Source organism: Apium graveolens, chromosome 7, assembly GCF_009905375.1.
Source record: "Apium graveolens cultivar Ventura chromosome 7, ASM990537v1, whole genome shotgun sequence".
Taxonomy (NCBI): Eukaryota; Viridiplantae; Streptophyta; class Magnoliopsida; order Apiales; family Apiaceae; genus Apium; species Apium graveolens.
Genome location: NC_133653.1, coordinates 268,069,810 through 268,090,318, shown reverse-complemented (window position 1 = coordinate 268,090,318; position 20,509 = coordinate 268,069,810). Strand labels below are relative to the sequence as shown.

The 20,509-nt window shown below is 34.1% G+C and overlaps 2 protein-coding genes and 1 long non-coding RNA gene across 7 annotated transcripts; 2 read left to right on the top strand and 1 right to left on the bottom strand.

The window, feature by feature from the left end:
- The first annotated feature begins 511 nt into the window (after positions 1-511).
- LOC141672641 (uncharacterized) lies at positions 512-4,997 on the top strand. Of its 5 annotated transcripts, XR_012555640.1 has the most exons (11): positions 512-649; positions 793-923; positions 1,163-1,269; positions 2,377-2,434; positions 2,798-2,914; positions 3,036-3,131; positions 3,257-3,444; positions 3,603-3,792; positions 4,221-4,307; positions 4,390-4,446; positions 4,669-4,997. It is a non-coding gene; the product is annotated as an uncharacterized LOC141672641 (long non-coding RNA). The 5 variants fall into 5 exon arrangements; XR_012555642.1 differs by having other exon boundaries at positions 580-923; positions 3,257-3,391; XR_012555641.1 differs by having other exon boundaries at positions 580-923; positions 4,262-4,307.
- A 3,081-nt stretch (positions 4,998-8,078) lies between these two features.
- On the top strand, positions 8,079-8,492 carry LOC141674925 (uncharacterized). Its single transcript, XM_074481625.1, has one exon. It carries the CDS (start codon positions 8,079-8,081, stop codon positions 8,490-8,492), a length of 414 nt encoding a protein of 137 aa, XP_074337726.1.
- Positions 8,493-14,362: 5,870 nt separating this feature from the next.
- Positions 14,363-19,483, bottom strand: LOC141674924 (uncharacterized). Its single transcript, XM_074481624.1, has 7 exons — positions 19,225-19,483; positions 18,913-19,177; positions 16,586-16,718; positions 16,174-16,485; positions 15,801-15,920; positions 14,866-15,004; positions 14,363-14,763 (listed from the first exon to the last, which is right to left on the bottom strand). Exons 1-7 carry the CDS (start codon positions 19,481-19,483, stop codon positions 14,690-14,692), a joined length of 1,302 nt encoding a protein of 433 aa, XP_074337725.1. The 3' UTR covers positions 14,363-14,689.
- Positions 19,484-20,509: the final 1,026 nt, after the last annotated feature.

Genomic DNA, 20,509 nt, shown 5'->3' with positions numbered 1-20,509 from the left:
TTAGCTACATCATTGGCGTTGTATTAGATAGATAGTGTTGAATTTTTCAACATGCATGGATAAATATTATCTTAGATTATTGTTAAACAAATATATTATTTTTAATATAAAAGAAAATTAAATAATTGTTCATTTCTAGAAATATTTAAAATACATAAAAGTAATCAATATATTTTTCTAAAAAGTAAAATTCATCGAGATAAGTAAATTGTTTTTTCCAAAATTTTAATAATGAATTTGTTTAATTAAATTTAAAATATATATTAAGTTTTTATGTTAATTTAAATATTAAATAATTTTTTATCTTTAAAAATTTATTACTAGACAAAAAGTAAATAGTACATATTTTCAGAAAAAAAGTATTACTAGACAAATACATTAGTATGTTTAATATTGATTACAAAATTTATTTATTAAATTAAAAATTTTAAATATTAAATAAAAATTAAACATAAACTGATATAAACATACATGCACATTAGTTAGTGAATATTTTGTGCTAGCCAGAGCGGCAAAATGCCAGCTCATTTTTTCACTAGGTGACCCCTATGTGTATCTCTCTCCCCCAACCTCTCTATTTCTCTCCCCCAGTCTCAGCCCCGCTTTACATCTCTTTCCCAACTCTCACTTTGGGCTACATATATATCAGGTCGATCCGTTGATGACTTACTACACATATTTAAGTCGGCCTGGTCAAATTTGAGAGCTTCAAATTGGGGTTTCTTGTACTTGGGGTTGAAATTAGGGCTTCTTCGCACTTCAACTAATTAGGTTCTATATCTTTGATTTCAGGTCTCCGTTGATGGATTTGGAGCTTCAGACCTTCGATTTTAGGTATTTTGGGAGTTTTGGTACTTATTTAGATGTTGATATATTATCGGATGAAGAAATTCTCCTGGAAGAAATTAAGGAGAACTCGAAAGGTAGTGCCTATTCAATTGTAACTATGTTGTTAAGTCTATAGATTATTGCCTCACTGAACATGTTATCACTTCCATCATGGATTAGTCTATAGAAGCATTATAGATTAGTGTGCACAATATATGTCTTTCAATTACTGGTCATATTTTCATACATTTTGCAATTGTTCTTTCTATTCTTGACTTGTCACTAAAATTGACTAGACTTTCCTTGTTGTGTCTTTATTATTACCTTGTAGTAGATTAGAACGTCTACAACCTCTCAAGAATGAGAGAATCAGCAGCAATTAGGTACAAAGGATTTGGAATACCAATGGATTGGATGCTTGATACTGGTTATGTAACACAGGTACATACATATGCTCTTTAGCATTGTAAATTTAAATAAAATTTTATAATGCAGAAGACTAGACTTACATACTGTGTACTTTTATGAATCAAAACCAAGTGTCTGGTGCCATGTTTTTACATATAATCAACTACAGTTTACTGTCGCTCTACCGACACCAGTGTATCCTGTTACTCCTGTGTTTTGGCTAATGCGTGTATATGCACAAGCAGCTCTCCTACTAAAGCAAATACAGGGGCCTTGATTAATACTTTAGTGTATTCTATTACACTTTAATCACATTTTCTACTTTCACAGCTAAGAGTTCCAGCTACCCCCATATTTTTTTGTCAAAAGTAAATAATTAAGGCAGCATTTAAAAAAACAAGCGGCCAATCTGAAATCTAATTATTATATACTGGGTGATAGACTGATAGTCCTCTGTAGTCAACATATCGGGTGTTGAAAACAATTTTGCTACTTTTGAGAAATCTGGTTGTATTCGTAGCTTTTCTCTACTTAGTTGGTTTACTTCTTGTTAATCTGGATTTCATTTTTATACTACAACTCTTGCTGCATATAATATTTCCTATTTTTTCTTCCTCCATTCATACAATATGGATCAAATCTGTGTTTCTAAGCCTTACTTTATTATCAATATTGTTAACTTTGACTTTGTTTTAGTTGAATTATTTTTAATTCTTTTTTCCCTCTCTACTTCAGCTTATTTTGTAGGAAACTGAAGTCCTTATTGCTTTCATTCTGATAGAGTATTGCAACTTCATTTTGATGGTCAGAGTCATAATTGGTTGATATGTATGCCAATGAAATTTCTTATGCTCCAGACCTGTAGATTTTAAAATATAGCTATTAAAACATTGTTATAATCGATTCCTTGAACACAGAACCAAATGAGTATCTATGAATCTAGAAGTATATATACGTTCAAAGTGGTAACTTCACATTTTTAATTATATATAACCTGTGCATTATATTAGGCTCTCAAAGAGTGGTCAATGTCTGTAGAGATGGAATTTATTTCTCTATTTTGCCTTATTTATATTTTGCATATATTCTACAATGTTTTGCTCTGTTTTCTTTGACTCATCAGTCATTGGTTTGCTGCAGTATAGCTTACCAGAATTTTGTATTTACCATTTGGTTCGAAAAAGTCATAGCCTCACAGGTATGTCACTTTTATCTGCTTGTAAATGTATAGAAAATGTTGTCATGAACAAAATCGGGAAACATAAATAATTATGTATTGTGGAGTAATTTGTTAAATTATGTGGACTTGAAGACTTATTGACATTTTCATTTTTGTATGGATTATTGGAACCTAATTATGTACTCCTATCAATTTTTTTATAAAAAGAAATGACTAATGTACTCTTCTTCTATTAATAGCAGTCATTATCTGATGTCTGTATATACTTAATAAGTGTAGTCATTATCTGATGTCTGTATATACCTAATTATGTACTCCTATCAATTTTCAATATATTCCTTTCATTTATTCACTAATACTTTTTGTTTCTTCTTTGATCAGATTTACTGCAAATCAATAATGTTATATCTTAGAATTGTACTATGCATCCCCAACCTTGGCCTCTGCTATGCAGAACTCAGTGCCTGCAATAACCTTTGTCATGGCTTCTACTTTGAGGTAAATTTAATATAAGAAAACAAAACAAGTATATACATTAAAAACAAGTTGTATTTAAAAAAATGTTGGTTCCGGGAGTATGTTTTTGCATAATAACTTGATTTGCGCCTATTGTTTCTAGACAGAAAAAAGTTAATATTATGGAGGGAATGCTTGGCCAAAATTCTTGGAACAATTTCTAGCGTCGGAGGTGCAACAATTATCACCTTGTACAAAGGTCCTCCACTGCTACAAACCCAACAGTCACAACAACCACCAGAAATAAAATGTTGAATTGTGCCAGATGTCGTATCTTATGTCAATAGCCTTTAATGCTAATAATGAGATAATCATTCACTTTAGGTTGGAACTTCTGGAAAATCACTTCTTGAGGATGGTATTGATGATGAAGGGTTTAGCACAGAAGAACATGGATGTGCTATAATCGAGGTACTTGGAAAGGACAAGTGTAACGAGGTGCTGGCTATATTACACAAGGTTTGAACTGACATCAGCAGTTCACTCATTTCTATTCAGATTTTGGATCAAAAGTAAGAGCAAGAGAAAATAAATAGAAAAGAATATAGATGTTACCGATCCATGTTACCGAATTAGCATTTTTTTGTATGGATTGAGATGTGTATGATAATCGCATACTTGGCTTTAATTTCATTGACGATCCATATTTTTCTCTCGTGGCTGTTAACAGTGAAATATGAATTTGGACTTGGCGGTGCCATGATTTCTACAATTTTGGCAATTTGGATTCTGAATATAGGTCAACTAGTTTATCTTTTTAGTGGATGGTGCCCAGATACATGGAAAGGATTTTAAATTCTGGCCTTCAAGGATCTGTGGCCTATTATCAAGCTTTCTTTGTCATCAGGTGTTATGATCTGGTAAGTTTAATTCACCCTTATTCAACTTATTCCAGTTTTATTTACTAATTGTACAGATGATCAAGCAAACCAGGTAATGTTATTGTTGTAATAAACTGGTGTCCGCAAGAACTTTTTCCTTCTTCATAAAATTACACATTACCTTGAAATTTCTTCTGAAATATCCATGCTTCAAAGTTCAAAGGCTTAATAATATATTGGTTAATAGAGGCACGAAGACCTGGAATGACCTTCTCTGCCTATTTTAAAGTATTAATTACATATTTACATCATTCTATAGGTGTAAACATTCTGGAGGTCATACTACGGAATTAAGAAGGAATTTAATTTAGAAAAGTAGAGAGAAATTATGATTTATAAACCATGATCATTGTTTTTTATTCCACAAACTCTGCGTGTTAATTTTAGAAATATGATTTCTTTCGCAGCCTCGAACTGTGGTACAACATGATACTAATTCTTTTGACAGGGAACATGAAGAATGCAGAGGTTGCCATTGATTCCCTTTCCATCTGGTATATATTTATACACAATTCCACTGTAATAATTTGGCATCATCATTTAATTTTAAGAAATAAATGTTTTCTCTTTTGGCAGCCTCAATATCAATGGTTGGGAAATGATGATAGCTCTTGGTTTTTTGGCTGCAGCAAGGTAGTAACAACTGTGTTTTGTTTTACGATTATCCTTCGTATCATTTTTATGATGATATATTGGGCCATAACTTATCAAAGGGAGAATTAGTTTTACTAAGACAACTGCATTTTCAGTCACTTACATTACATGTACTTGTTTTTACATAAAACGTCTAGTGTGCGAGTCTCAAATGAGGTTGTTGAGTGAATTCGAATGCTTATTGAGTGATATGCTTTGCAGGATTTAGAATAGAAAACAGAGGTTGTTGTGGCACAGGCACCATTGAATTGGCTTTCTTATGTAAATGCCCTTGTCCAGATGCTAACAACTACATTTTCTGGACAATCAATATCTCCAGTCCCAATATATATCAATTAGTGGAAAAGAGCCTTGGTAGACTGATCTTCAAGGAGATAGCTAAAGATAGCTGCCGGATTGGTTGAGTTAATTACGATTCTCGTAAATTAGACTTGTAATGTTTGTATTTAGTAGATTAAGAAGTTTGGGATGTATTAGATATAGTACATTTAATTGTACATCAGTTTTATGAAATGGTATTGTTGGATGGATCGTTGGGTTAATGAATTTGCTTTTTGGATTGCATAAATATTAACAACAAATTTTCATTTTTTTTATTAGCAAAGTGTTACATTAGCTTTATAAAATGTTACAATACAAAAAAATGGGACCCATATTCCACTGTGGTCCTATATGCGGGTCCCACTTTTTTAAAAATATTTTAAAACTCTAAGGTAACATAAAAAATAAGTTACAACTGATCTCTCTTTCTGTTGCATTAGCAAGCTAAGGCAACATATAAACAAGTTAAAACACGATGTTGCCTTAGGCACCAAAGATGTTACCTTAGACCCCTAAGGCAACATGGAAAAACCTATCTTTAAGAAAATGTTACCTTAGCTTAAAAATGGGGCAAGAGCAACATATTTACCCCCTAATGCAACGTTTTTTTGGTGTTATAGTAGGCATTTTATGGTGTAGTGTAATGCAACAATAAATAGTTCAATATTTATAAAAAGAGGACCTTCATTATGAAAAAAATTAGGCATTTGCGAAAAAGGTTAATAAGGGTGTTATTCTTTGAATAAAACTCTAGTATTTGTAGTGGCATAAGCAACACCAGTTGATGTATAAACCTTGACTGCTTCTAAATAATAATGACCATCCAAAGTTTTTCTTAAATAATAGTTTTTCTTAAATAATACTTAACATTATCCCTCGTACGGTGATCATCTAGTTTTGAATTAAGTAGGACTAACGTCTTCTCTAAAAACCTGTTAAAAATATTAAAAGGAACATCTGACTCGCCCCAAGTCATCAAAAAATTAAGAATGAGCTTATGTTACAGGGCCTTTTTGTACCTGATTTTTTAGCTCGACGATCAGTAGGGGTAAAGACCCTTGAGGTACATGCAAGTAAAATGGGAAGTTGTACTGAACCATCACATGAAGAAGTATTGCTGACAATGATAGCTAACATAACCTTAAGACCACCAGAAATGAAAAACCTATATAATCAGGAAGAATGCTTTTTAATATCCGAAATGAGCACTGGAACACGTTGTCAAGTATAGTAGCATCCAAAACAAGGGGTTCGAAAATAGGCAGAGGGACTGTGGACTCAACAACACTTTTAAAAACATAAAATTTATATCATATTTATTTGTAAATACTTAAAATAAAGTTTTAAAAACTAATTTATACGTAGCTTTTAAGGAGCTCGAGTTTGAATTCTAGTTGAGTTCAATTTTTGAGTTCGAACTAAGTTATAGTCGAGTTCGGTACATATTCCGCTCCTCTAATTTAACTAAACTAGTTTGTGCTTGAATTCGAGTTTGAGCCTAGTCAAGTTTATTTGAACGAGTTGGAGTTTGAACCGCTAACAAGCACCTCTACGGTCATTTAAAAATACTTTAAATAATAATATATGTGTTTTGTATTTTGTTAAAATAAGGAAATATTTATGTTAATATATCTATTATATTCGCTTGATGTAATTTTTCTTTTTAAACTAGCTTGATGTAATTTTGTACTAAAGGTGATAAGTATTACTCATTTTATATAATATCTTTTTTTGTCAGGTTATATAATACGCATCTTCATATAATATAAAAGATTATAAAGTGCGGAGTAATTAGGCTACACTTTTAATCTGTATCAATTTAATGGGAGACTATTCATGCTTTTCTAATAATTATGTTGAAAATTAAATCTTAATGAATTATATAATGGTAAATAACTTAGTTAAGACGAACCCATACCATTCACGAAGGCGACATATCATTAAGGTCGTTTTTTATTCTTTGTTAATACACATAAACATTCACACGTATATGGATGTTGATACCATCTATTATCTATACTAGCTTACGGACCATGTCACGCACAGGTTTTACTTAATATTTATATATTTTTATTTTATATAATTTTAGTAAAATTTTACATAAATATTTCAAATACTAAATAATGATTATATAAATATATTTTTAAGTTAATTTAAATAGTATAAATAATATATCATTGATCAAAACTTATTCATAAATAATAATGTAAATATTTATTGTTGGTGATATTCGTACCAGAAAACTTATAAGCATCTTTATAAATATTAATATATATATTTGTTGTTAACGGATTCAAACCTGAGAACTTATATGTATATTTATAATAATATATATATTTGTTGTTGAAGGGATCTGAACCTATAAACTTGTGGAAGGTACTTTTCACTATTTCATCTAACGACTCTGACTATTTGATGAAGAAGATCGATGGTCGTGATGGAAAGTGATAACCAAAATTTAGGGATTAACACCGTGGTTAACATATATGTATATAGTATAGATTGGAGTTGGATGAGTAATTATGTGAAGTGGAAGACCTTTAACTGGGATTACATGGGATCATATTCCTACACATGATCTTCCAACTGAACCATTACAGCTATATCCTTACCATCCCATTCTTGTTCCACAGGCCTGGAGCCGTGGCATGTTGGGTCTTAATCTAAACATGTCTTATTTCCTGTTCTGTTTTGCTTAGTTTTGTTTTGAGTATGAATAAACAAAATGTACGTTGTGGTATTAGACTTGGTCTGATGTAGTTGCTATTTAGTAGGAGTCCAGTTAAGTGTGCGTGGAGAAAAGCCAGGTGAACATCCCTGGTCTTTAGGTGATTTTGTGAGTGTCAGTTATCAAATCTATAAGTCTTGTATTATTCTGATAATTCAATAACAATCCCAGTTGTATTTTTATACAGAAAACTATCAGCTTAATTCTTTGAATGTTAGTTTAATTCTTCCACCTAGTGAGCACTCTATCGACAAGTATGGCAACAGAATCAAGTAAGAGCAACGAAGGACAAATCGGCTTAAGTTATCCTATGATGACGAAGACTAACTACACTGCATGGACTATGAAAATGAGAGTTTTTATGCAAGCATACGGCGTGTGAGATGCAATAGAGCCCAAAGATCCAAAGGCCAACATGGATGATAAGATGGATAAATGAGCTTTGGCCATAATCTATCAAGGTATCCCAAAAGACCTACTGTTGACACTTGCAGAGCGAAGAACAACTAAAGATGTTGGGGGAGCGATTAATACACTGTCGTTGGGTGCAGAGAAGGTTAAGATGGCTAAGGATCAATATCTTAAAGTTGAGTTTGAGTCCTTAAGCATGAAGGATTCGGAGAATTTAGACAATTTCTGCATGAAATTGAATGGCCTGGTTGCAAACATCAGGGCACTTGGAGAGACAATTGGAGAGGAGTATGTTTTGAAAAAACTGCTCAGGGCGGTTCCAACCAAGTTTCTACAAATTGCTTCAGCCATTAAACAATTTGGAGAACTAGGAATGATGTCTGTTGAGGAAGTAATTGGCTCTCTAAAGGCACATGAGGAACGGTTATCTGGACAGGAATGTAGCAGAGAAGAACAACAACTCTTATTGATGGATGATGAATGGTCAAAACGTGAAAATAATAGTGGAAAACTCTTGATTACACACGAAAAATGGCTGAAGAAATCAAATCGGGGAGGGTCATAGTTTGGAAATGATTATCATCAGGGAAGAGATAATCAGAGATAATCAAGGTGGACGTGACAGAGTTGACATGAGCAAAATTAAATGCTTCAATTGTGGAGCTTATGGACATTTTATGGCCGAATGCAGAAAACCAAGAAGGAACATATTGCAACAAGGAGAAGCTAACCTCACACAAACAAATGACGATGAACCTGCACTTCTGATGGTGATGAATGAAATTTGTATAGATGAAGTAATTTTTTTGACTGAAGGTGCGAACACTAATACAAAGGAGACAGAGGAAAATACTTGGTACCTAGACAATGGGGATAGTAACCACATGACGGGGCACCGTGATAAATTTGAAAAATTGGACAAATTGGTGAGAGGATAGGTAAAATTTGGTGACGGTTCTCTAGTCAAAATTGAATGGAAAGGTTCGATCAGGATTGCTTGTAAAAATGGTGAAATCAGAGTATTACATGGAGTGTACTACATTCCTACATTGCGAAGTAATTAATATTATCAGCTTTGGCCAGCTTTCTGAAGAAGGGAATCATGTGGTACTTAACGGGGATAGTTTGTGGGTTTATGACAGTTGTGGGCGTCTTCTTATGCATGTAAAATGTTTTGTCAATCGTCTCTACAAAATTCAGATTGAAGAAATAAAAGAAGCTTGTCTACTGACAAAGGCGGAGGAAGAAGCATGGCTATGGCATTCACGCCTTGGGCATGTTAATTTCAAAGCAATGCATCTGATGTCAAAAAATCAAATGGTGTGTGGACTTCCCTCAGTCAATCAGCCAAGAAAAATCTGCAGTGGGTGCCTTATGTCTAAACAATCTCGTAAGCCTTTTCCTTCTCACTCATTTTATTGCTAAGCATGCATTACAACTTATACATGGGGATCTTTGTGGTCCTATTTCACCACCTACTCCAGCTGGTAATAGATATTTCATGTTACTAGTTGATGACTACAGTCGTAAGATGTGGGTTTTTATGCTTAAAATAAAAGATGAGGCACTGACTTCTTTTAAGAAGTTTAAATTACAAGTTGAAAACAGAAACCATAAAATCCAGGTGTTTCGCACTGACCGTGGAGGATAATTTTATTCCAGAAACATTGAATCCTTCTGTGAAGAGACATACATATCAAGAAATTATACCGCGCCCTACACACCACAACAAAACGGTGTTGTAGAGCACCGTAATTGAACAGTGATGGCCATGTCTAGAAGTCTTTTAAAAGAAAGGGAATTACCTGCAAAGTTCTGGGGAAAAGCTGTCAGGCACACAGTTCAGATCTTGAATAAACTTCCTACTCGAAGACTTTCAAACATCACTCTACATGAGGCTTGGTATGGTCAAAAAACAAATGTTAGCCATTTGAAAGTGTTTGGTTGTATTTCTTACATGAAGATACCAACTAATTTCATGCACAAGCTCGATGATCGGAGTAAATTGTTGGTTCATTTTGGAAGAGAACCGTGTTCGACAACGAGTCGTCTCCAATGACACCAATCACAGCTATGTCTTCTTCACAGACACCTGAAACCGAAGACAGTACCAGCTCTAGACCTGAAGCTCAAGGGAGTGCCAACTCCGGTGTTTTCAGTAGTGGTGTTTCCAGTAGTGATAGTGAACCACAACGCTACAGACTTCTTACAGATATTTATAACACCACTGAAGAAGTAGAGATCGAAGATGAACTATTCTTGTCAGGAGTAGATGAGCCAGTAAATTTTGAACAAGTTGTCAAAGAAGAAGCCTGGAGAATTGCAATGAATATGGAAATTGACACTATTAAGAAAAACAACAGATAGAAGCTCACATATTTACCAAAAGGACACAAAGAAAATGATCTAAAATTTGTGTTCAAAGTAAAAAGGGACACAAACGGGGAGGTGATCAAACATAAAGCACGTCTGGTGGCAAAGGGCTACGTACAAAAACATGGTATAGATTACGATGAGGTCTTTGCACCTGTAACCAGATTGGAGATGGTCCGTCTGATATTAACACTCGCTGCCAAAAATGAATGGAGGACCATCATCTTGATGTTAAGTCTGCTTTTTTTAATGGTGTTCTTCAGGAAGAAGTTTATGTATCACAACCCAAGGGCTACATACGCAAGGGTCAAGAACATAAAATTTATAAATTATTAAAGGCCTTATATGGGCTGCGTCAAGCATCCCGTGCATGGTACTCTCAGTTGAACAAGTACTTATTAAACTTGGGTTTTGTTAAGTGTCCTTTTGAGCATGTTGTCTACATTCGAAGGATTGGCCATGAGTCATTACTTGTGGGTGTTTATGTTGATGATTTGATAATCACTGGAACTACTCTTGCAAGTATTGTCAAATTCAAAGGGGAGAGGAGTAATGAATTTGACATGACTGATCTTGGAAAGTTATCATATTATTTGGGTTTGGAGGTTGATCAAGGGAAGAGTTTTATTAGTATAACACAAACCATGTATGTGAAGAAGGTGCTCCAGAAGGCAGGAATGAGTGAGTGTAATGCAGTGAAACATCCTATGGAGCCAAAGCTACATATTAATGCAGACACAACTGGTGAGCCAGTTAACTTGACTTATTACAAGAGTCTTCTTGGAGGTTTACGATATCTGGTTTATACACGTCCTGGCTTGGTATATGTGGTGGGAATAGTTAGCCGGTATATGTAGAATCCTACTGTGCTGCATTTAAATGTTATAAAGAGGATCTGTCATTATGTGAAAGGTACATTACATTATGGTCTGACATATACCAAAGGGCATGGCAATTATCTTTTGTCTGAGTTTTCTGACAATGACTTGGCTGGGAGTATCGAAGACAGAAAGAGTACGGGTGGGGTGGTTTTCTATCTCGATGAAAGTTTAATTTCTTGGATTATACAGAAACAGCGATATGTTGCACTCTCGTCGTGTGAAATGGTAGCTACGACTGCAGCTTGTCAAGGCATATGGCTTCAAAGGGTTCTTAGTTATATCACTGACATTAAACCAGGTCCGGTTGTCTTGTACATTGATAATAGGTCTGCTATCGATTTAGAAACGAACCCGGTATTCAATGGAAGAAGCAAGCACATTGATGTGCGCTACCACTTCATTCGAGATTGTGTTGAGCAGGGTTTAATCGTGATCAAACATGTCAGTACAAGTGAACAACGTGCTGATATACTGAGTAAAACTCTTTCTGCTGCTAAGTTTGAAAAGATGAGAAGTTTGCTCAGAGTTAAGAACCTGGAACGCGTTTAGATTAAGGGGGAGTATGTTAGGTCTTAATCTAAACATGTCTTATTTCCTGTTCTGTTTTACTTAGTTTTGTTTTGAGTATGAATAAACAAAGTGTACGTTTTAGTATTAGACTTGGTCTGATGTAGTTTTTATTTAGTAGGAGTCCAGTTAAGTGTGCGTGAAGAAAAACCAGGTGAACATCCCTGGTCTTTAGGTGTTTTTGTGAGTGTCAGTTATCAAATCTATAAGTCTTGAATTATTCTCATAATTCAATAACAATCCCAGTTGTATTTTTATACAGAAAACTATAAGCTTAATTCTTTGAATGTTAGTTTAATCCTTACATGGCATTCATTACAGGGATGTAGTGTTTTAGGGTATTTGGATATAGAATCTTATGCACAAAACTATGCATGAATGGAGAAATTTCCTTCATATGAGGTCCTTAAACTCTGGGAAAAGAATAGTTTGAAACACATCTGCAGAGTACTTTTTAAATTCCTGGGTGATAAATATTTGACGACAGGATTCACACTGGTTTTAGCAATCCTAATTGTTTCTCCCACTACAAGAAATATGGTCATTTACGACGGTTTTCTTAAACTGAAATCATCGTAAATGAGCCATTTACGACGGAAAAAAATCGTCGTTTTTGATCGAGTAGTAAGTTCATTTTTTCGTCACAAGTTAAAATTGCGTCGCAAGTTCGGAAGGCGGGGCCCACATACTCAATAAAATAATAAATCTACTTACGACGGAATTTATCGTCATAAGATACTATAATACGACGAATAATAACGTCGTAAGTATATAACTTACGACGGAAAAAATGTCGGATATTACTTTACGGGACCCACTTTTAATGAGATAAAACATAATTTTACGATGGAAGAATTCGTCGTAAGTTAAAAAGTTACGACAAAAAAAACGTCATATTTTAGAAGGTGGGGTATACAAGCCGTGAAATGAAAATTCAAAAAAAATATTTTTAAATATGAAAATTGATACATTATGACGGAATATATGAAGAATAACCGTCGTAAGTTTGTTTTTCCAGAAAAATTACGATGGAATGTTTGAAGAACAACCGTCGTAAGTTTGTTTTTCCAGAATAACCAAATTCTAATTTTTCAGTATCCATCCATTTTTGGCTTCCTATTTAAATTCTAAACCTGCTAAAATCTTATGCAATCGCAAAGTTAAAACAGACTCTAAACCTCGCAATCAAGTCACAATACATAATTTATATTAGTTATACCGTAAATCCGTACTAATTCACAATCAAAAGTAGAAAGCAAACTAAAATTCAGTTTATAAACCAAATTCAGTTTACAAGCACAACTTGGTTATCTTACAAACATTCAAATACATAAAGCTAAAATTAACCCCTAATGACTGGACCACCGCGAGGGACATGATCATAAAAAGAACTGATCATGTCACGATCTTCATCAGACTCGGTACTCTCGTCATTGATCTCACCATCATCTGAATCATCTTCGTTAGCTGGGGCCTTTCGCTATAATACACACTTTAATAAGTTAACTGTCGTATCTAATAAGAGACAAACTGCCATGCCAAGTAATAAATTACAGTAAATTGTTAAGACTAAACATGATCATATAAATAATAAATTCCTACATGATGCGAGTGGTGCTGCTAAATTTAATTCTGAATTAGAAACTTAAAATTAAAAAAATAATCAAAGGAATCACAACCTCATTGCCATCCATGCCGAATCAAATGAAAAACACTTGCCCTTGTTTTCACTAGATAGGCAGATCTGTTGGAGTCGAGGTTTGTCCCTCGAACAAAGGCCCTCACCCGCTAACCCTGGCTATTACTTAGAGTATAGACCTTGTGACACCCAGATTTGGTAGAGTTCAATCTAAGTATAATAAAACACTTATACTCTATTTTACTGAATTGTTGATGTTAATTATAGCGTACCTGAACATGAATTCAGTAATTAAACTGAGCTTGTATCTATTTATTAATTTCAATCATGTGTTTGGAGTCGCGACTAAACATCAAGCAGCACCCGGATTAAGAATTACGAGTAGCATCCCAAATTATATTAAAGATGATTCACATTTTAGTATATTCAGACAATATTAAAATGAGGAATTACTATGAATTGTTTTTACACTTGTATACACTTACATAAACTTAGGGGTCGCATAATTTGGAAGGTAATAAGGTTATTTTATTTGTATGAATGCCAACTTTGGTGTAATGCAAGAAAATTTATCATCATTTTATTATGGATAAAACTAGTATCTGTACAAGAAGATCAGAATTAGGTTATGTGATTGATCACTGGTAGCGGTCCATATATAATTGTGTTAATTAAAATTTACCAACTAAGAATCCTAATTCCTAACCTCAAGTTTATATAATCATATAAATATATGATTAGGGATGTATAAGTATTTGGTTGGGGGCTAGCATGCACCAGAATTTTATAAACTTGGTATATTTCTCTTTGGGTATTTCCCTGCAAGTGTGCTTCTGGACCCTATTTGTGTCTGTTTTTTTACAATTTTAAATTGCATGAGGAAATATTAATAATCAAGATATAGGAAATCAAGTTAATCTTTAGTGGGTGCAAAGCTGGCCTATTTAAGTTTCGAGTTAATTAGGTGGCCTTTTTGTTTCCAGATTCCAACAATTATTCAGGAGTGATTTCAAGTGACGAGGCATAAAATAATTAATAAAACTAAATAAAAAATAAAATTGATCATAACTTGGCAGCTCCTGGTCCGTCGGTCTTATAGATATTATTTAGGACCTCCACCACAACCCTAACAATAGCTTGACGCGTCTCTCTGGTAATAGGATGGTTCGGAGGTAGTGAGGAGTCTCCTTCCACCACTCCCTGTGCTAAGAGACGAATATGCTCGGGTGTTAACATATACTCTTCGGGATTGGCTCGAGCCTGGGCCAAGGTCTCATCCACGACACGCATGAACATTTCATCTTATAAGTGAGTCAAAGCAGATCTTCCAGAGCTTCCTTCTCCTTTCCGAGGATGTGGCGGACGTGCACCGGGCTCTATAGCAACATAATGTTGATATATTATCACTGGGAAGAAACTATATGTAACAACTCACGCTCACGTATTTTAAACATTTCAAGTCTATAAAAGAAATATACCGTAAATATCAGAGGCTCGAACCCGTGGATGTCCAAGAATCACGTTCTGACGAACTCCACCCACCGCCTCTACCCAGCTCTGAATTTGGGTCACCTTAGGATCAACTCCTTTCTTTCCGCATATGTTAATGTAGTGCTCCTATAAAGAAAATAATTAGACACTGAATCGAAAGAAAGAATAATTGTGCCGACAATTATACACATCAATAATACTCACAGCGGAATTGAATGGTTAGGGGTGTATTATTTTATGCAAATACACATCCATTTTAATTAATCACTTCTATGAGGCCTGAACAATTAAAAATTCTAAGAATTAAAAGTTTTAGATATATAGCTATTTTTTAGAGATTATTGAGGCCTGAAGTATTTTATACTGAGTTTTATAATTAATTCAAAATCAAAATTCAAAATCAGAGAGTCTGTGTATAAATTAGCCTTAGCACATAATTTTGCTGTAGGCAGGGCATCCATACAATACAGTAAATAATGGTGGGAATAATGGTGGGAATAATGCTCCGCGTCCCGGCTCTCCAACCAACTCAATCACATACTCTTGTCAAGATATCCAACAGGTGGTAAAACTTTGGTAAGAGATCACATAATTTTGATTTTTGAAGGCTCAGATATACTAAAGGCAGAAGGCAAGTAAACTATAACTTGACGTCTAGACCACATATGAACTAGTTAAAAAAATGAAGCACATAAAGGCACCAACTAAATTTTAGATATATAGCTATTTTTAGAGATTATTGAGGCCTGGGCAATTTTATACTGAGTTTTATAATTAATTAAAAATCAAAATTCAAAAACATAAATTTAATAATTTACGAAGATCAGATAATTTTGATTTTGAAGGCTCACTTTATAAATTGATATTCATTTTTTCGGAAGCTGGCACTACTATAAATTGATACTCTATAAAAAGAACTTACAATAATATTTTGGGCGTCCTCAATAATCCAATCGCCCTTTCTCTCCTTGTCTTTCAAAGTGTGGCAGTCCTTATAGACAACAAGATAATCCAGGTTGCCATTGTGTGACTCCATATAATCCTGTTAAGAAAATTTATAACCAGTCAAATCAAAATTTTCAATTTCATGATAAATAAATGATAAATATTTATCATTTTGTGATTTTCCCCTGAACTAATTAATATAAATTTTGTAAACACTAAAAGGAAATCATTCATATTACTTTGCTGGGGATAAGAGGCTGCTCATTTACATATGTGTATTATATTTAGTAAGAAATCTAAGGCTAAGTTGGAAAGAGATGCAAGTCAAGAATTATGATGAAATGATATACCCGACGACGACGATCAAATGAACGGGCTCCCGAAGTGTGAGGCACTTTCACAGCTGCTCGAGCCTTCTTACCAGCATCAGACTTTTTCTTAAATTCTTCACTTACCCAATACTCCGCTAATCTGGACCAAACACCAGGCTTCATATATGGGTGCCTATGATCTACATAAGTCCCTCCAGCTTCCGCGATCTTGTCGTCAGCCCTTTCCCTATCATCAGCAAGCGTACGACGCATTTTGTCTCGCATATGCACAAGTATGGAAGCCCTTGCCTCATCTTCAGTGGCAAATCTCGGGTCCCATGTGTAGTAGCGCTACAAAAAAAGATATAGTATAAGGCATAAGATAAAGGGGAACAACTATAAAATAAACACAATCTAATATATAAGAATATAACAAAGATGTGCAACATACCAAGAACTCCTCTATACACTTGTTCCAGAACCCAGGAGATTTCCTATCAATTTCTTTGATGCCAACACAACCATCTGGCCAAAATATGCGAATAATCGCCAATATATTTCGCAACGCCTTTGGATAATCAATCCTGAAATGGCAGCAATTTAGTCAATGATAAAGTTGAGGAACAGATAAAGATAGCATAACTTCTCTCAGTAAATTCACCATCTCCACCATTGTATAGTCCACTAATTATTACATAGTTTGCACATTTTCAAATAATTGATATTTTGACAAATATACATCTTGTTTTCTTTCAAAAAAGGCAAAGTACCACCTTTATTCAAGAGGTCAGGATATAAAGATATCAGCTATGAAAAGAAAAGAGAGATTTCTCTAGAAACATTCTGCTTAGTGATTTTTTGTTATGTAGTCATTGAATTTCTTGATGTCTGAAAGTGTATTATTAATTCCTTTATCTAAATTTAAATGCTCAATTTGATTTAGAGGTCCAGAAGGTTCGGTTTTAACATTTAAGAGTCTATATAAAGAGTTTGTCGGATATGCTCTAAGGGGATGAGTAGACTCACTTCCATGTGTTAAGATATTGATTGTTTAGTTAATTTCTTAATCCTTGATAACTCTTTTTAATTTATGATGCATCTAGTTTTATCTCGGAAACCCTTTGTCTATTTCCCTTAATCTGTTATAGTGAAATTTTTAGGTGGGCATTGTTTTTAGTGTTCTTGTTCTAGTAATTATGTTCCTTTTTCACTCATTTGCTGCATACTGTGGCCAAATTTTCACCCTTCTAAAGTTTCAGTATTAGTCCTAATAAGAAGCCATTTTAAGATTCAAAAGAAATAATTAAATTTTAATTTTAATTACAATGATATACATTCTAGAATCGTTTCTAGCATAAAGATTTAAGGAGGGCCGACAACCTAACATGATATTAAGAACTCTTGTGATCGTCTCCGATTCAAATCCTATAAATGTTATATACATCTAACATATTAAGTCCCTTCACTGAAATCTAAAGTGTTAGAAGAGTTTGATACCTTGATAAAGTTCTACATAGCAATGATATTACATGATAACCTACTGCATGCAGATATTTGTGTGAATTATTGTAATAAAAAGGGGTCTGTTTCATGCAGAATTATAATTTGGAATATTAAGATGTTAATCTGTAACTACCAGTATTTATATAACTTAAAAGAATGTCCTAAACTTTCCTTGCTAGGCCCACTTGTGTTGTATAACTTACATTGCTCGGGTTTGTGCAACATGCACTTTACTACAAAATTTTCCAGCTGGAATTATGTCCCTAGATCAGTTTTCTGCAGAAGATTAGGACCAAGACTAGTGGCTTAATTTTTCTATTATTTTCACATAATAGGTTCGTTATTACTATAACTAAAATAGTTGGATTAGCATTGTTAGAGAGATTTTTGATAGGCATAGATTAAAATCTTATCAAATGTTAATCTTGAGTTTCTAACTTTCTAGATGAGGAGATGTTCATAATAAAAGCTGAAATCAACAAATATTTATTACACTAAAAATATTTTCTTTGTTCCGGAGTCTAGACTTCTAGTGAGTAGTGACCTATTACTTCTGAAAACTAATAATGTGGAATATTAGGGAAGATTACAGGGGCACAACATGCCGGTAATGGCGTATCCCCACGCTGACTTGAACTTGATTCAAGTTCGTTCCTAATCCCTGTAAACTCTATCATGTGGCATAAATCTATGTTTGATTGTCTTGCTAGTCAAACACTATATCAGTCTATATCAAGTACCACTTATCAAGGACATATTATATAAATTGTCGCATAGGACCCAAAGAATACAATATTTTATATACCTGATAATTTTATTGTATATTTTAAATCAGAGATGGAGGATCTCTCTTTCCCAGATCGCTTAAGTGACGTTAGAGATCGACTATGTAACATAATGTTGTTCTTTGTGTGCAATTTTTTAAAGATTCAGGATGCAACTAGAGTTTCAGGCATGCCAAAGCATATATATACATACATCTACTGATAGTTTACCACTTGCTTCCTTTTAGTCTCAACTGCTCAAGTCATCTGAAGAAAATATTTAATTTGCATAGGAATAGGATCTTGTAATTTCTGCTTATTTACGACTGAAAAATCTGTTTCTATTTTCTATTACACTATAAACCATTTCAAAAGTCTGACAGTTCGTGAAATGGGAATTCAGTTTATTATATTTATTTCAGCATGCTTAAGAATAATCGTACTCTTGGACAAAATCATAACAAGGCACACAAATAAATTTCTGCGAGGAAGATGATGGGCAAAAACTTACTGGTTACCCGCAATCCGAACAACCTTCGCGACATCAGGGTATATGCCAAATCCCCCCGGAGAGTATCCACTTGTCCTGTGATTGCGGGGATCAGAATCCACCCCAACTGGAAGAATTTGCCTCCCATCATTATCCCAAAGAAGGCATTCGGAATTTTCTTCTTCATCTCTATGTCGACACCGACGTCTTCTCTTTGTACATATACCGCTACCCTCTGCGCCGCCACCACTGGCACCACTACTGTGCCCCCTAACGTCATTGTCATCTTTGCCCCCCCCCGTTCATCATTATCATTATTATCCTCCTGATTACCGTTACCATCATTCCCCCCTTCCCGACCACCACTTCCACTTCCACTTCCCCGACCACCGGTGCCATCATTCCCCCCTTCCTGACTACCACTGCCACTTCCCCCACCACCGGTTCCAAGACCTCGATTCCCATCCTGACCACTATTATTCCCCCTTTCTCGATCACCACCACTGCCACTTCCCCGACCACTCCTTCCACGACCACCACTAGAAGCCCTTCCACCTACACCCCTACCACCTGCAGTTATCCTCCAAGCCATCATCACTAAAACACTGAACCGCAGTACAAACAAAACAAACCATAAGAAGTAATTAATGAAAACATCAATTCTCCATAACTACATGCATATCTAGTTAAAATAAGTGCAATATTATTTTACCCAGTGAATAAATAGATACCCAGTGATAGATATACATACCCATCAACATATAGTTGGATTAAAAGTTGATTTTGAAAGGAAACAAGTAGAACCCAGTATAAACACCTATAGATAATACGACGATGCATATATATACATGCATGTGACCCATAGTTGAAAACTAACAACCAAATCGTAAAAGAAAATTAAGATTATACCTTGTAATGAGTACGACGACTGTTAGAATCATGATGCTTTGCAATTAGTGTGTGATATGAAGAGAAATCAAGATCGCCTTTAGCTGTGAACTGATCGCACCGCAGCTTGAAAATTGAGATAGAGATACTTTTACCAAAAAGTAAAAAGGGGAAAGCGGTTTATTTTAGGGTTTTAGTTGAAACAATGTCGTTTTTGCTTGTCACGGCGTCGCATAGAGTATTGGGCGGTCAATTCAATTTTTCCCCAATTTTTAACCACGAATACTTACGACGGAATCCGTCGTATGTTAATATACAATAAAAAGAATTTTTCAGGATTCGAACCTGGGTCTTTGTTGAACCATAAAGGGAGAGCAACCACTTGTGACATATAACTTTTCTAAGCATTACTGAGCATTATTTACATATACTTTAGTCATTTTCTCATTTAAAATTTTTTAAAATAATATATTTGATCACTATTTTAACGAAGAATAATTTAGTATGTTATACAAAAAATAACTTAAATCTTTAATTTTTTTATACTTTACTAACATATGAAATTTTAAAAATAAACATAAATTTTAAGATATTATATTTATTTTGGAATTGTTTTAATCATAAAATTATAAATATCACGATTGGACAAACAAATTTATGATGACTGAAATTTTTATTATTAAATATTAGTTAACATGTAACTAAAATATTGACTTCAATCTTGAATGTT

Excerpts from the sequence above, each read along its gene's own strand:
- LOC141674925 (XM_074481625.1), top strand. The coding sequence starts at position 8,079 with ATGGCTAAGGATCAATATCTTAAAGTTGAGTTTGAGTCCTTAAGCATG.
- LOC141674924 (XM_074481624.1), bottom strand. The coding sequence starts at position 19,483 with ATGGCTTGGAGGATAACTGCAGGTGGTAGGGGTGTAGGTGGAAGGGCT. Across the intron at positions 19,178-19,224 it reads AGGGGGGAATGATGGTAACG|ATGACAATGACGTTAGGGGG; the intron begins GTAATCAGGAGG and ends GGGGGGGCAAAG. Across the intron at positions 14,764-14,865 it reads TCGAGCCTCTGATATTTACG|AGCCCGGTGCACGTCCGCCA; the intron begins GTATATTTCTTT and ends ATGTTGCTATAG.